Below are 15,915 nucleotides of genomic sequence, written 5' to 3' on the forward strand. Positions count from 1 at the left end.
ATGCTCACCTGTTTTTGCTGTTGCTCAGCACGCCGAGAAATGCCGACAACTGGCCCGTTCTTTGATGTCTGCTCAACAGTGCCACCAAAAAGAACGTCATGACCTCAATCCTCCCCATCACCCCTTCCCCGTCGACTCACTCGTGTGGCTTTGGGTCCCGCCTGTTGCTGCTCCTGGCCTTTCGTCCATGCTTTTCCCAAAGTACCAGGGGCCCTACCGCGTTGTTGTGCAAACATCACCAGTTAATTACGTGGTCACACCCCTATCGCTATCCCCCGATCTGCGTCGTCGGGGGCGAGAGACTGTACACATTGACCGGCTGAAGCGTTATTACGATCCGCCCACCTCTTCCTAGGTCGCCAGGATGGCTACTCTTCAATTCCGGGGGTGATTGTAACGAAGAAGATCGGCAGGCTGAAAAGCCCCGTTGCCATCGCGTGACTCGTACCCAGTTCGTTCGCTGGCTGCGCCCTACCTGCTGGTGCTGAGTTTGTCGCTGCTGCTCTACTAGCCAAATAAACCCCCCTTGCAATATTATATATATATATATATATATATATATATATATATATATATATTATAAATATGAGGTTTGGAAAGCTGGTCGCCCCCTCCCCCCTCGGAAAAGTGAACTTCCCACCTATGCGCCACAGTGACGACATTTCTCTGCTTTTTGTTGGAGCTTAGTCATGACTTACGAAGAAATCTTCCCAGTAGTCATTGTGAGTACTCTTCTATAAGAGTAAGGAAAAAACCGTGGCAGGGTTTTTGAAAAGTTGGAAGGGTAGGTAGCATTTTAAGCAACATTGTAGGCTCCCAGCTGCATGTACAAGAATGATATTTGGCTCTGATGTTTATGGCAGTATTGCCTAGTGACTAATGTTCAGAAAGTAGTGTAGGGCCCTCTTAAGAAACAATTGTAATCACCTACTGAAGCAACCAAAGTCTGAATGGAGAAGGAGTAAGCAGGGAAGAAGTTTGCGCGTGTTGGTGGGATACATACAGACTGGGATACATAGCACAAAAAATGACACAGGGACAAGCAGGAACACAGGATGAACGCTAGTAAGGCCACTTTGCACAGCTATGACAAAAATTTCCCCAGGGTGTCTACCAAGTAGACATTTCCAAATTCCCTGAGTTTTCCAGGTTTTCCCTGAGTGCCTTCGCAAAATTCCCTGAATGATGCAGAACTATGTTTTATGTCAAGATGGGCTGAAACCATTACTGCCCGATGTTGTCACTCTCAAGTAAGCATACGAAAAAAATATTAAAAAAGAATTACTTAAGCCAATTTGAATACTAAGGTGTAGTGTTTATGTTATTCAAAAAGAGAATAAAGGGAGGGGTTAGTAAAATGCACAGCAAATAAAATGTCTTTAAAAATATGCAAATCGATTCGGACATTCTCAAATACGAATAAAAAGGAGATACATATAGAAGCAAATATGAGCTATTTCTATCAATTGACAGCAAGCTCAGTGGTATGAGCCCCGAACTTTGTCACAATTGGGATTCTCTCTCAACAGCTCTTAAGTCAACCTCAACTGTCCTGACATACTTTCAGCCCGCCCACAACGCCTCAGCGTTGTGTTTCACTGCTTTAAAGAGTTTATTTTGGTTTGGATCAGGGACACCTGCATCTCGGCATCAGCCAACACTTTGTTTTTTAAGCTCAAGCTCCTTCAAAACGGCGACAGCACGCTTCCTTTCCCGTTCTTTCCTCAATGCGTAGGTACTTTATGTTCTTGTCTTCCTTCCGCACCTCGTTCGTCCCACGGACCATTTTAAGCACCTTCTTGGTCAGTTGCACAGTTCACATTCGATTTTTTGAACTCCCTAGGGGCCGCGAAAACATCCGAAAAATCGGCCAGTTGGAAAAAAATAAATGGTTGTCATTTAGTGCCCTTAAGGGCTCAAACCGCCACAGGCACATTCGAAAACGCTCTCAAGGCCTGTCGGTACATGTATTAGGCATATCGGTGCTCGTACTGTGACAGGAAATACCGGGTGCATGCGTGTATAATTAAGGAATACATACTGTGTCCTGTGGCAATAGCCCCTTTCCACGCTTGTTATGCTTTACTGCAATACTTTTGCGTATGCTTCACCAAGTAACATTTCTGTACTGAGGCGATGCTGACTTTCGGGAACCGGCATTATGCAACGCACCGTGGTTTCCAAGCTTCTAAGCCAATCGCGAGGACCACAAGGCGGAATCTGTGCCATTGCTGGCAGTAGCGAATCCTTTAAATAAAAAACACGGCGCCCAACGGCAAGAAGCTTCATAGCGAACGCCGAAGCAGCTAGGCCTAGCGTTGCTACAGTGGTGGCAGCGAATCTGCGTACGAGAGCGCCTGTTCGAGGCGGCGAGGTAATCAAAATAGCAGATGGCAAATTAATGCCGTTTCGCATCTGCGGTCACGGCAAAACGTCCGGAAAATTGGACGGCAAAGAGTTCTTGCGTCCGAAATTTCAGACGTTCTGATAAATTGAAAGGGTACGTGGTGGTGCCGCGTAGCCGTCCAAATTATCGGGAATCCGGAAAGTCGGTCGTTGACAGCACACTGTCAACTCCTCCAGCCGACAACAGGGCGTCCAAGATGATTCATTACAATTCCTGTCTGCTACTCACGCCAGCATTACCGTGACTTTCGACCCTTTCAATAAAATTACAGCTAGTTTTCCCTGACAGAGGCACAAATTCCCCGAGTTTTCACTGAGTTTTTCCAGATTACTCAAAATTCCTGAGAATTCCCGGTTTTCCCGGTTGGTAGACACCCTGTTTCCCTTAATGCTTTGCACTTTTTATGTCCACTCACTGTCCACCAACTTTATTGCCACACAGTGTAAGCCATATTTATCAACATAATGGCTGAATCTCATATAAACTTTGTCATAGCTTGAGTTTCTCTGCCTTACAATAATAATAATGGGGTTCAACATCCCAAAGCAACACCTAAGCTAAGAGATAAATCAAAACGACTGAGCAAAAATTAAATGGAAGATCACATACCTCTGACTGGCTCTTGAACTTTTTTTTTATACGTTTGATCATACGAGACTTCTTTTTGTCATTGAGTCCAGCGTAAGTCAACAACAGGTCAGCAAAGTCCCACTCTCTAATCATGCCTTGTTCATCAGGCTCTTTACGCATGAACTGAAAGTTAATGCACAAAAATTCAATGGCACACCTGGCAGAGCACTCCATCTTCAGTGTGCCATTCATGCAGAGTACTTGACTCTGCTGGTAAATGAAGTTAAAGGTCTACATTCATTTTGTGAGAAGCTTTTATGAGCATTTCTTGCTTCAGGCAGATGGGCTTTCACCAATGAATTTTAGAAGAAACATAACAATGAAAGAAATTAGACATGAATCTTCCTCTAGACCTATGCTATCGTGAACAACATAAAAAACTTAGAAGAGCCACTTTTTGGGCCTGCTGATACACAGTGAACAAAGGAACCATTGAAAAGACACACTGATGAGTCGCAGAAGCAGACATGATGAGCATTGAAACATGGTTGTAAAAAAGAGCCTGTCCAAGAGTATGCAACATGCAGTAAGAATAACCATAGGCACATCAATTTCATAAAAGTTTAATCATGCCCATTTTAATAAAATCACATAGTTGAGCTGACATAAATAATCTGTGATATCAGAATGCTAATTTCTCATGGCTATCTGGATGCTACAAAAGATAAAAGGGTGACATAAAGGTAATAGATGACAGCAGAGCAGCAAGAAGCTTACGAAGCCACATGGGAAAGTGAGTTATCATTCTGACCCAGAGTGATAGAATCCAGAAAAATAAATCCGCAGAGCTTCTGCACACTTACCTCTAGGGTGAGGATTTCAGTCTGCAACTGCCGTTGAAAGTTCAAAAACTTTTCTACTGTGAGCTTTTTGTCAAGCTTGGGGCCAAAAAAGTAGTTGCAAAGAGCACTGCTCACTCCCCTGTAGATGCTACCCGTTGTCTGGTGGTCCCTGTGCCGCATGCCAAAGCTAGTTTGGTGCCTGATTATTGTCTGCACCTGCATTCAAACCATTATACATGCTCTAGACATCAAGCAGGCTAAACAGTGTCACAGTTGCCAGGCAGCCCTTACCAGACAACAGCAACTCCTGTGCTAAACGTGTACAATGATGAGCACTAAGCTCTATGGTCATGCATACTAGCATATTAGTATCATCATCACTTATTAGTGATGACATTTTAGTGAATGGGAACTTAAAATGCCACAAACACCAAACTGTGTGCCCTTCAACTACTGCCCTGTGCTGACTAGCCTGTACATGAGTGGTTTGTGATATCACCTGACTACTACTTTCAGTTTTCGTGACATACTGACATTTTCAGCTTCATGTCCAAAGCAGCACTTCGTGTGGCACACATCTTTGACTGATTGCATTTAACAGTGACGCAATTGTTTTTGTTGCTGCTATGGTGCTATGGAATTCAGGCATCAAGCCGGAAAAAAAAAAGTGTGACAGCATGTTTGTGTCAATAAACCTTTAACCCTGTAATTTACCATGTATCCTACACACTATGCTGCATTATTAAAATAAAATCAATATTACATGAGAACTTACAGCCAAAATGCTTGGAGCTAGCGACAAAAATCCTGCCTTCCCCACACTACAGCATCCACTAATTTATTTTTCAAACTGATGCAACGAGCAGAGCATGTATGCATGCGAGTCTCCCATCTCACACAGGTATACCTTAAGCAGTGGCTATGTCTAATTTTAAGCTTGAAAATATAAACTGCAACTGTACCTGGGAGAAAATTAGTTTATTATACCTAACGTCTGCCATAAAAGTGTATACATGCCGTGGTGCCAACAAGTAATGCATAGCCACACCTGTTTTGTCAAAACGTTGTTCCACACTACAACAGGCAAAACCTTTTTTGCCTGAGGTGAGCTCTGTTTGTTATTAAAATTAGCTTAGACACACAAAACACATATTTCTGCGCACAGGATGACAGATACACAACAATTATGAGTAACTTTTATGAGTTAATTTATGAGTAACTTTTGGGACATTTTGCATCTTGCTTACATTTTTCAAGCTGCAAAGAAACAAAACTTTGCCTCACTATAACCCATACCCTTTTGTTTTCGGTTTCTGAATAACAGAACAAAACTCACTGGAATAAAGCAATGGCCAGGTACATTTTAGACTTGCTTTACTGCATCTAACAATCTGTTTTAGTACTAATGTTTGACTATATGTGTACAGCCTTTGTCAAAGGCATACAGACCACACTGCCTGTAACTGCAGCAGTTACTGGGCCATCAACGGGGGCCCCTATTGCATTTCCACAACTCCAAGGTTATGGAAGATGAAGACAAGACAAATGTTTTCTTAACTCTCTAGGATGTTACAGAACTATGTTTGCATTAAAATCCTTACTGCTTGGCTTCACCAACCAGGACCAGTGTCTGCTCTGGTTGTGTAGCGGGGCTTAAACTACATGCTCTTGGCTATCACGACAGACGGGAGTGCCAACTCTGCAACTGGTGATGCAGTTTCTTCCACAGCGATGTCATGCACATAGTCTTTGCTGTGACTCTTCTAGCCTCCCAATTTCCAGACGTTGAAATAGTATGGACTCCAGGACACGAGTCCCTCTGTGGAAGTCAGTGTGCGCATGCTGTAGCCCAAGCGCATGCCTCCCGGCCGCCACAAGAGAGGGATATGGCCACATATATGCTGCCCGTACCTTTACAATACAACGCCATACTACAACACCACAGATTGAAAATAGGACAATACCCACCTCCACACAAGACCCTCTCACGCGAAGATGCCGTAGCATGGGGATAATTACAAATCAACACATTTAAGCAGACTACACGTAATACACCATACACTATACTCGTACAAATATCTCTTTTGTAACGACCGTGCCTTCCTGTATCACACCACATAGGTGTGCCCCAACATAAAGGCAGCCCCGAAAATACCCAACCCTACACCCGAGCAGTGGGTGGCTGTGCTAACTAGCTCAGACCCTCATGACCAGCAGCAACTGGTGCAGCTGGCCTGGGAGACGGCAAGAGCTGCAGGAGTCCTGGCCTGAGGGCGCCTTCCCGCACAAGCAGAAAGACACCTGCTTCTCTTTTTTTTTCAATAAATGTTTTATCTTCTCCTCCTCCTTTTCTCACCACCTCATTTCTCACAGGTTAGCAAGCCCTTTGTTTACCCTCATACTCCTCCCAACAATTGACAAGTTGTAAAATTATTCCTATCAACACTGATCAAAAATCCACACACAGCAGTAGCAACGAAACAACATCATGACGATGCACAGAAACACTAACTCTTTATGCATCTGCAGTGGAAAGTGAAAATAATAAACTGCTGCATAAACCTTGAATCTGGTCCAACTAGCATTCACATGCTTAACTGGAAGTCTCGCACAATGCTTGCCTTGAATGGCATGTGAACTATAAATTTTATCGATGCCTTTAACTAATATGAGTAGGAATAAAATAATGGATCACTGATGCAACAAATATTTTGTTTTTTGTATTGGCAAGAAATATGTGCTGCCTGATGATTAGGTGCAAGTGTGGTTTTAACCAATCAGCCACTACAGCGAGTGTTCTCATATTGATCATGCACACATGCAAGGATGCACACACAAACAGAGAGAGTAATGTTGGATTGAATCCATATGGCATTGTTTTCCACCCATACAGCAGTGTTGTTACCTGTAATGAAAAAGGCGCATTGGACAATGCAGACCAAAATATGTGATTGAAATTCAAAATCTGAGCAAAAACAAAGCAATGGTAAGCACATGATCATTAACATTGTTAGAATAAAAACACAGATCAATGCATGTACAATATTATGCAGGCATTCACATAGAGAATGCTGTTTATTATGCAGAAGCAAATAAATCTATCGTGGTACAAGCACCTTGTGGCAGCTGCTAGCAAACGACAAGAGCTTCAAGGCTGCAGAAGGCATGGAGCACACGTGAAAAAACAGGTGGCACATGTACATGCAGTGGCCATCACGCTGGACCATTCTGAGTGCCGCCATCTAGGAGAAAATCCAATCTGCATGGCCTTATGAGCTGACGTGCATCAGCCCAGTTCCTGTCTGTCTTTACTTAATGTTCTTGACGAAAGGTCAAGTGAAACTCTATTACAATTATCATGCACAAGAAAAACACAGCACAATGACTACCTTTTCAAACTCATCATAGTCCACGTTGCCATCTCCATTCAGGTCAAACATCCGAAATGCAATCTCGAACTGATGCTTTGATGCTAAAAATAAACAAGTTTGCAAAATTAATTGTTATATTTGGAGTGCTTTTACCATGTGCTTGGCAAAATAAATATGTACAAAGAGAACACGCTATGTAATTTGTGTACAAAGATATCCGTGGTTGATAAACTCAGACAAAGAGTGAGGCTTGAGAATTGCGGTTGCTTTCAGACAATGTCAAGCATGAACTAGACTTGTTACACTAAAATAGGTGTGAAAATAAGTAACTACTGGGGATGTATTTTCACACGACCACTTTTGTAAGCATATTTAACGCCAGCAAACAAGGACGGAACGGAGACGACACCACAATGCGCATTGTGGTGTCGTCTCCCTTCCATCTTTGTTTGCTGGCGCTAAATATGCTTTCAGTTTACAAACACGCCCAACAAATGGCAACACTTTTATATTGTTGAAATGATCACGTAGCACACGGCATGTTGTATGATTTGAGTGTTTTTTTCTAAACCAGCCAATAAGCACGCACTGAAAGTGATCCCTTACAAAACTTTTATAGAAAGTCTATAGACAGTCTATAGACAGTCTATAGACTGTCTATAGACTTTTTATAAATTTTTTTGTAAGGGATATCCCCGAAAGTGGCTATCCGAGAATGCATCCCCTGTTGTGAACTTTTCGGGTGCCTTTTCTTTTTCGACAGGAACCTATTCAGTTAGAAACCAGGCCACTTAACATGTGCAGCACAAAAGCATTATTGGTGCTCTTTGGCCATAGCTGGTCCTTTCACCATTAAAAACCACACATCAATCAATCAATTAACAAAAACATTATATTCTCACAGCAGGTATTTCAAAGCTATATTCAGTGTCAATTACAAGGAAAATGCAGTCAAACATGATATCAACCCTTTCAGTGGCGGGTTTTTTCACAGGTGATGTACCCCAGCGTCGAGTTTTTGTCATGGATATCATAAAACGAACAGAATGGTTTATTTTTTGTGGTACAGAAATGACAAAATTGATACAGATAACAGCAAATGCTCTCCTGGTGTGGTCCTGACATTCCTACCTGACAAAAGGAATTTCAAACGAAAACATGGCTGGACAGAAATGTGGAAATGTACCAGTGTCAGTGACACTGAAACGGTTAAACAGGGAATCTACCAGAGTTGCCTAAAATTTTGCTATCAAACTGTCTGCACGTTTATGCATATGGTGCAGAACACAACTTTTCGTCTGGTGGTTGTGCACATGAAGGTGCAACAATATGTATGCAATGCAACATTTCCTATTGCGGAATCACAGTTCTTAGATGTTGGCTGCTGCACAATATCAGATAAGATGATATTTCAGACAATAGGTTATTTTGATTTGCAGCGGACAACATCAACACATTCATAAGAGGTGCTGCAGTGAACCATACAGAGACCATGGCATCACTTTTTGATGCAATACTTCAGGTGATAAACAATGTAAAGATTTAAGTGATGTCATCATCATCATCACAAACGGCATATGATCAGGTGCATAAACGGCACCCGATCATACAGCCAAGGGGGTCATCCGAGGCATACCTCTTGAAGAAGACTCCATGACCATTATCTCCAAGACTGTCAACGACAGGAACCCGACAGCCCTAGCAGCCAAGCGTCTTAGCAACACGACCACAGTCATCATCGCCTTCGAAGGCCTAAAAGTGCCCACTCTCGTCAGGTACGGAGGCACTCTGCTTCGCTGTTCGCTGTACAGGAAGCAGGTCGACATCTGTCACCAATGCGGTAGACTGGGGCACCGTATGGACGTCTGCCCAAATCCCCAGGACAAGATCTGCAGGGGCTGCGGTGCCAAGAACCCAGACCTCAATCACCAGTGCACCCCAAACTGCCGCCTATGCAGAGGGAAACATCCCACGGCAGACAAATCCTGCCGAGCAAAGTTCAAGACCCCGTATATAGTCAAGAAACGAAGATGGGAAAGGAAAAGCGCCAAAGCGGAAGCAGAACTTGAGGTAGTCAAGGAATTCGGAGCAGAGCAAGCCCCCGCCCCGCAAAAGCCAAGATCCAGATCCAGAGGCTGGGCCAGGTCCAGATCGACGTCGGATACCGGGACCCCTCAATCCCGCCAGCACAGCCAGTTAAGGAGCAGAGCTCGCAGTCGCATCCCGGGTCCGGGCCGAGCCAGGTCCAGATCCGTCCAGGCCCTCCCAGAAAAGGTGAGCTGGGCAGACGCGGTCAAGGGTGTGCCAAGGCATATGATCAGGTTTTGAGGCAGTCTACAGAGTAACTGCCTCAGAACCGCAGGTCACAAAGAACATAGACAATGAGATTACTGCAGAAATAAAATGTGAGAACGCCATGCTCAGGAGCCTAATACAACAGCTAACCCAAGAGGTACGCGAACTGAGAAAGGTCGCGCCTCCCGCGCAACCCCCTAAACCTACTCCCGTCAGCACTCCTGCTCCGAGCAACAATGGCGAGGAACAGGACAAAGCCACCCCACCCGCGAAAAAGCGAGCCGTACAAAGCCAAGACACCAGCCGCGCCGAACAGGCGCCATCGGAAATAAAAGCCATGCTTACCGAACTACAAAGTGCAATCAGCAATCTGTCTCCCGCCATATCCGGCCTCACAACCAGGGTGGTCAAGCTCGAAGAATGTGCGATGTGGGCACCGTCGCTGTCGCAATCACCACAGCCGAACACGGGAACTCATAATATAAATCCTGTAATCTCAGACGTCCCCATGGTGGCACCGCCCCCCGCGCACCGCTCCAGTTTCTCAACAGCTCCTTATTCAAGACTCCAGGATGGCCAGACATGGTAAAGAGCTATTGGTCTGGCAGTGGAACTGCAGAGGTCTGGCCAGGAAAAAACCTGTCCTACAACAACACGTAAGAAACATCCAACCAAAACCTGATGTGATAATGCTACAAGAAACCGTGGGCGCGTCGGCCACTATCCCGGGCTACCACGCCCTCGTCCCTAAATTCCAAAAGAATAGGGGCATCGCCACACTAATCAGAAAGGGCCTAGTACACATAGAACATGAGATTAAAGGCCCGCAGGCCGAGCATATAATGATAGAAATTATTCCTAACAGAACGCAAAAGAATAGCATCTTTATACTGAACATATACCGTAACCCATCCAAAAGACAGCAGCGTTTTCTCTCCCTGCTCAAAACAGCGGCCGAGCTCGCCGGCCTGAACCCGCTAATAGTGGGTGGGGACTTCAACGTGCCGTGCCATACCTGGGGATACGGCCACACCACAACCAAGGGCAAACAGTTATGGCAGGACTTGCAAGAGTTGGAATACACGCTCATCACGGACTCCAGCGCCCCAACACGTATTGTCAATTCGGTTGCAAGAGATACCACACCGGACTTAGCAATCATCGAGCAGGAACCCCCGATCCACCGAGCAGGAACCACCCTCCCGGTCAAAAGCTTCAAATGGACGGACTGGGACAAGTTCCGCAAGCACCAGGATATCAGGCTAGACGACGAGCCGATCGGTGACATTGACAGATGGATCGCGGACCTGACCAGGGATGTCGGGGAGGCCACGCAAACTACCACTCCCGAATTCCTGACGGAGAAGATGGACAGTCGCCTTGCCCACCTCTGGGAAGCCAAGAAATCCATAAAAACCTTATGGCAAGGCCAGCAGCTCAATCGAAAGCTGAGGAAAAAGATAGCCGAACTAAACAAACAAATCAAAGAGCACTGCAAAACCTTGAGCAAGCAACAGTGGGACGAAGTCTGCAACGCCGGGGATGGCCAACTCCACAACGGAAGTACGTGGCAACTGCTGAGGCACCTCTTGAGCGAAACCCAAAGCAAATCCAAGCAAAGAGCTGACATGCAGAGACTTCTGCACAAAGAAAAAGGGGCGGCGAGCGAGAATCAAATCATCATGAAACTCTGCGACAAGTACCTCCCGCAACGACCGATGGTCGAGCACGGCTGGTACACTGGCAGTCCTAGTCCCAAGTTAGATGAAGACTTCAGTGAGGCGGAAATCAGAAGGGCACTCCAAGGACTCAACGGCAAGTCAGCCCCAGGACTGGACAGCGTTAACAACAAAACGCCCAAAAACCTGGACAACAAATCTGTCACCAAACTCACGGGCTATATGAACAAGTGCTGGAGAGAAGGCCGCATCCCGGAGCAGTGGAAGAGATCCAAGGCTATCCTCATACCCAAGCACAGAAAGCCGTTGAGTTTGGAGAACCTATGCCCAATTTCTATCACGTCGCGCATGGATAAGGTCTTGGAACACGCCTTCCTGAACCGTATCAACAGCCATCTAGAAGAGACGGAAGCCTACCCGCACACAATGATAGGCTTCCGATCCCGCCTGTCCACACAGGACATCATGTTACAACTAAAGAACCAGATCCTTGACGACAAGACTAGAAACACCAGAGCCATCCTAGGACTAGACCAGGAGAAAGCATTCGACAACGTCGCTCACGAGTCGATCCTTAAACAAGTGTTTAATCTGAACCTGGGGGAAAGGGCCTACAACTACATGAGGGACTTTCTGGACAATCGCAAAGCCCCACCCTGACGATTGGCGACCTCGAGTCTGAAAAACGAACCCAGGGAAGTGCAGGTACCCCCCAGGGCTCAGTTATATCTCTGCTCCTCTTCAACTTAGTCATGCTGGGTCTCCCCAGCCAACTACGGGAAATCGAAGGAATCCACCACGCTATATACGCAGACGATATAACGATTTAGGCGGACCGCAGCAGTGACGACCAAATTGAACACGTACTACAAACGGCCATTCACAAAGTCGAAGAGTACCTCCAAGGAACGGGCCTCAAATGCTCCCCGAGCAAGTCCGAACTACTTCTTTACCGGCCCAAGCGCAGAGGCATGCCACTAAAGAGCTACACAGGACCCCTGGAGTACGAGGAAATCGGCCTGTACACCCAAGACAGAAATGCAATCACCAAAGTAAACAAGATCAAAATCCTCGGAATGATCATTGAGGCCAACGGAGCTAACGGCGAAACCGCGAGTAAGATCGAACGCAAAGTCACCAGCGCCACGAGACTCATAAAGAGAATAACCAATAGACACGCGGGCATGAAGGAAGAAAACCTCATTCAACTGATCCACTCATTCGTTGTCAGCCACATCGCATACTTAGCCGCCTACCACAGCTGGTACATCGCGGAAAAGAACAAGAACAACACGCTCATAAGGAAAACGTACAAGATAGCCCTGGGCCACCTGAAATCGACGAGCACCGAGCTCCTGGCTCAGCTGGGCATATACAACACCCTAGAAGAAATAGCCGAAGCACAACGCATCTCGCAGCTCGAACGCCTGTCGACCACCACGACGGGAAGGTACATTATGAACACGCTCGGCATAACGTACCACAACCAGCACGGCCAGAAAATGCAAATCCCTAACAAAATCAGAGACACCATTACGGTGGCAACCATCCCAAGAAACATGCACCCTGATAACAACCGAGGTAGAAGAAAGGCAAGAGCCGAGGCTCTGCTCCGTTCATCCGGCAGGGAGAGAAACGCACGCTTTGTCGACGCAGCCGAATATCTGAACGGCCAAAAATACACCGCGGTAGTCATAGACGCAGCATCCAAAATCAGAATCACATGTAGTGTATACACCAAACACTCGGAAATAGCAGAGGAAGTAGCGATTGCGCTGGCCCTCACAGAACAGGAATGCGAAGTCGTACTAAGTGACTCACAAACGGCAGTAAAGAATTATGCCAAAGGTCAAATTTCCAAGGAAGCCCTGTCCATTCTGGCTTAAGCGGGCAGATCCAAAACCGCGAGCTCAAGGATCATATGGTTCCCCGCGCACGTCACCACGGAAGGCGATGCGCTCCCGAACCTAAACGAGACGGTGCACCAGACGGCGTGAGACATGACCCGCCGTGCCAAACAGGGCAACGCCTCTCGAACGACAGCGAATGCTTCTCGAGCAGAACGGGACAGGCTCACCAGATACAACAACATAACCAGTGCATATTTGAACGCCAGAAGGATATACCCACCACCAAGTCCCAAATTGAACAGGAGGCAGGCCGTCGCCTGGAGGCAACTCCAGACAAACACCTTCCCTAATCCATTCCGTCTGAAACGTATCTTCCCAGATAAGCATCAGGACGACACGTGCAAATTGTGCCAGGAAGGACCAGCAACACTCAAACACATGCTGTGGGGGTGCAATGTAGTTATAGGAGGGATGGCAGTTACTCCGGAGACCCTGTCGTCGAGGTGGGCCGCCGCTCTGCGCAGCTCAGACCTCGGAATCCAGAGGTGGGCAGTCCAGCAAGCCCGTGAGGCAGCGTTCAGGCAGGGCCTTGACGTTCCCTCGTGGGAGACCTGAGCCCGGGTCGCGTTAAACCTTGCCGGATGTACAAGAAAGTTGTATCCATTCATGTGCATAAAGCTAGCAGGAGACCGAGTTGACATGGTTGCATATAAATTTATGAATGCTTCTCTTAGAAATACATATCTTGATATTTTTGTACCTAAATGAAGTTTACATAATTAACAGGGGTCATCATTATCACAAAGCGTAGCCCTAAAGTGAGTGTCTTGCAAAACGTTCTGGGCAAGTCTGATCAAAAATTAACCATTTAAAAGGCTTTTTAAAACATGAAATTGCAAATAGTTTCTGGAAAATCTAAAGGTTTCCTTTTTTTTTTTAAATAAGAGGATGACAACGAGCATCCATTACATCATCCAGATTTTCAGAGCTACACAACTTAAAAAGAGAAAATATAAGGAGACCCATTCATATTTCTCTGTGAAAACTGCACATCTACAAATAAATGATAATTAATGTAATGTTTGAGCAAAAATTCTAAGCCTACAGTGCTTTCACTGCATTTATTTTACAGCTAACTACAACACAATTACGAGGATAGTAGATAGAAAAACAGCGATGAGTGACAGGCAGGAACACTCACTTTTCTTCGAAGCTAACCAACAGAACATGAGTAATACAAAGAGACAATTCATGCAAGATACATTGAAACAGCCATGATCACCACATAATCATTTAACCATCATTTAAACATTATGAGCAAGAGAAAAAAATTTGGCAGAGACACTTAAGACTGTTTATGTGTGGGAATGCGAAAGTATTATAGTCACTTTGGTGAAGTATGTTTTTCTGTGCGTTCCTTGTCCGCGCAAGCTCTCACCTGCACTTTAGCTGCACCTCGGTAAGGCCAAATGAATAAGCACTAAGTGTCTCAACGCACATGCTTGCCCGCGAGGAGTTCTTAACTCAAAGGACCACTCAGCAGCATTCAATTGGACAATAATGCTTTTTATTTTATACACTTATTTTATACACTCATGACGTGACGCCACCTTCTACCCATTGGCTATGCCGTCACGTGCCCAACGATGCACGCACCAGGCCACACGTTTAATCAGCCAGATGGCTGCGACATTACATGCACAATGATGCATGCACTAGGCTCACATTTATTCAACCAGAACCGTGGAGGTCCTGTGGTGTTGGGGAAGCGTGCTCGTTTCGCACCCCGGAGGCCCGGGTTTGCTGCCCACCCAGACTGAAATATACCTAATTTTTTTTTCAAAGGCATTAATTTACTTTGCTTACACGCGCTCCCTTGAGAAATTTGATGAAGTATGTTTTTATATGGCTTTACTCTTTGCCATCAGCCATTTTTGGCACTATCAATCGGTCATGCCGCCGACTACAACGCCAGGTTTTCGCGTAATGGGGCATATGGTGCTTTCACATTAATATTAAGGCAAGCATTATTTCAAGTCCTTTGAACAGAATAAGTGTTCAGCATCACACTAGGCTAGACATTTTCCATAGTACAGTTGGTTTTCCACCAATTTCACCTCAGTGAGACAGAAGTGGCCTAAGTTACCTGAAGTTCAAATTAGATGATATGCTTCAAACTTAAAGTAAATTAAACACTGATTTATAGAAGTGTCTCATTACGGTGGTCACTACCTGTAAAACCAGGTATTCCAAAAATGATTTTACATGGCTGATACAGACAGCAAGGCCTTGCTGACATCGGCTCGCTGTGTGAAAAACCACCCTGCAAGAACCTTTTGCACTCAAGATACAGTTGCTTGTGTCCTAAATTGCTTAGCATCACTGCTGCTGTCATCCTGAATCTCACATGTGGCTTGGCACATGCTTTCTTTGCCGGCCAGTGGCTGGCTGACTTCAATGTTTGCTTCAGTGTTCGTATACTTCTTCAGGTCAAATTGGCTCAGAGCCAGCTCAATTTTAATGGGTGACCACACAGCAAGCTTTCCACGCTAGTGCATGTGAATGGGAAACCACCCTTTTTCAAACATTCCAAAACAGTTGATGGCTTGACAGTGTTTCCATATTTGTTCAACCATCGTTAACACTTATGGAACAAGTTGCACCATTTACAAACAATCAAGTACTAATTTCCACTATAGTACAAAAAATTAGAAATTTGGGATTCAAAGTAGGAAGTAAGGCAGAAAACCACAGATCACAGAGTCAAATAACACATGACAAGTTAATCGTTGGCTATTGTAGATTCCAAAGAAAAAGTACTAAAATTTATTTTGTTTCTCAACGTCCCTCAACAGTTCAACAAAACGACAAGCATTAGCACCACCTCAAAATGTTAACATC

General features: G+C 45.3%; 1 protein-coding gene across 5 annotated transcripts in view; it reads right to left on the bottom strand.

The window, feature by feature from the left end:
* Positions 1-15,915, bottom strand: part of MICU1 (Mitochondrial calcium uptake 1) — a 78,812-nt gene that overhangs the window by 33,660 nt on the left and 29,237 nt on the right. For 4 of the 5 annotated variants that reach the window (XR_012828457.1, XM_075692408.1, XM_075692416.1 and 1 more), the window contains 3 exons: positions 7,209-7,291; positions 3,841-4,035; positions 3,017-3,160 (listed from right to left, as the gene is read on the bottom strand). Coding sequence is in view for 4 of the 5 variants with exons in the window: in XM_075692408.1 (XP_075548523.1) it covers positions 3,017-3,160; positions 3,841-4,035; positions 7,209-7,291 (422 nt within the window). In the remaining variant the exon portion in view is untranslated. The remainder of the gene's footprint in view (positions 1-3,016; positions 3,161-3,840; positions 4,036-7,208; positions 7,292-15,915) is intronic. The other variant, XM_075692434.1, reaches the window with a different exon arrangement.

The sequence above is a fragment of the Dermacentor variabilis genome, chromosome 1 (assembly GCF_050947875.1).
Source record: "Dermacentor variabilis isolate Ectoservices chromosome 1, ASM5094787v1, whole genome shotgun sequence".
Lineage (NCBI taxonomy): Eukaryota > Metazoa > Arthropoda > Arachnida > Ixodida > Ixodidae > Dermacentor > Dermacentor variabilis.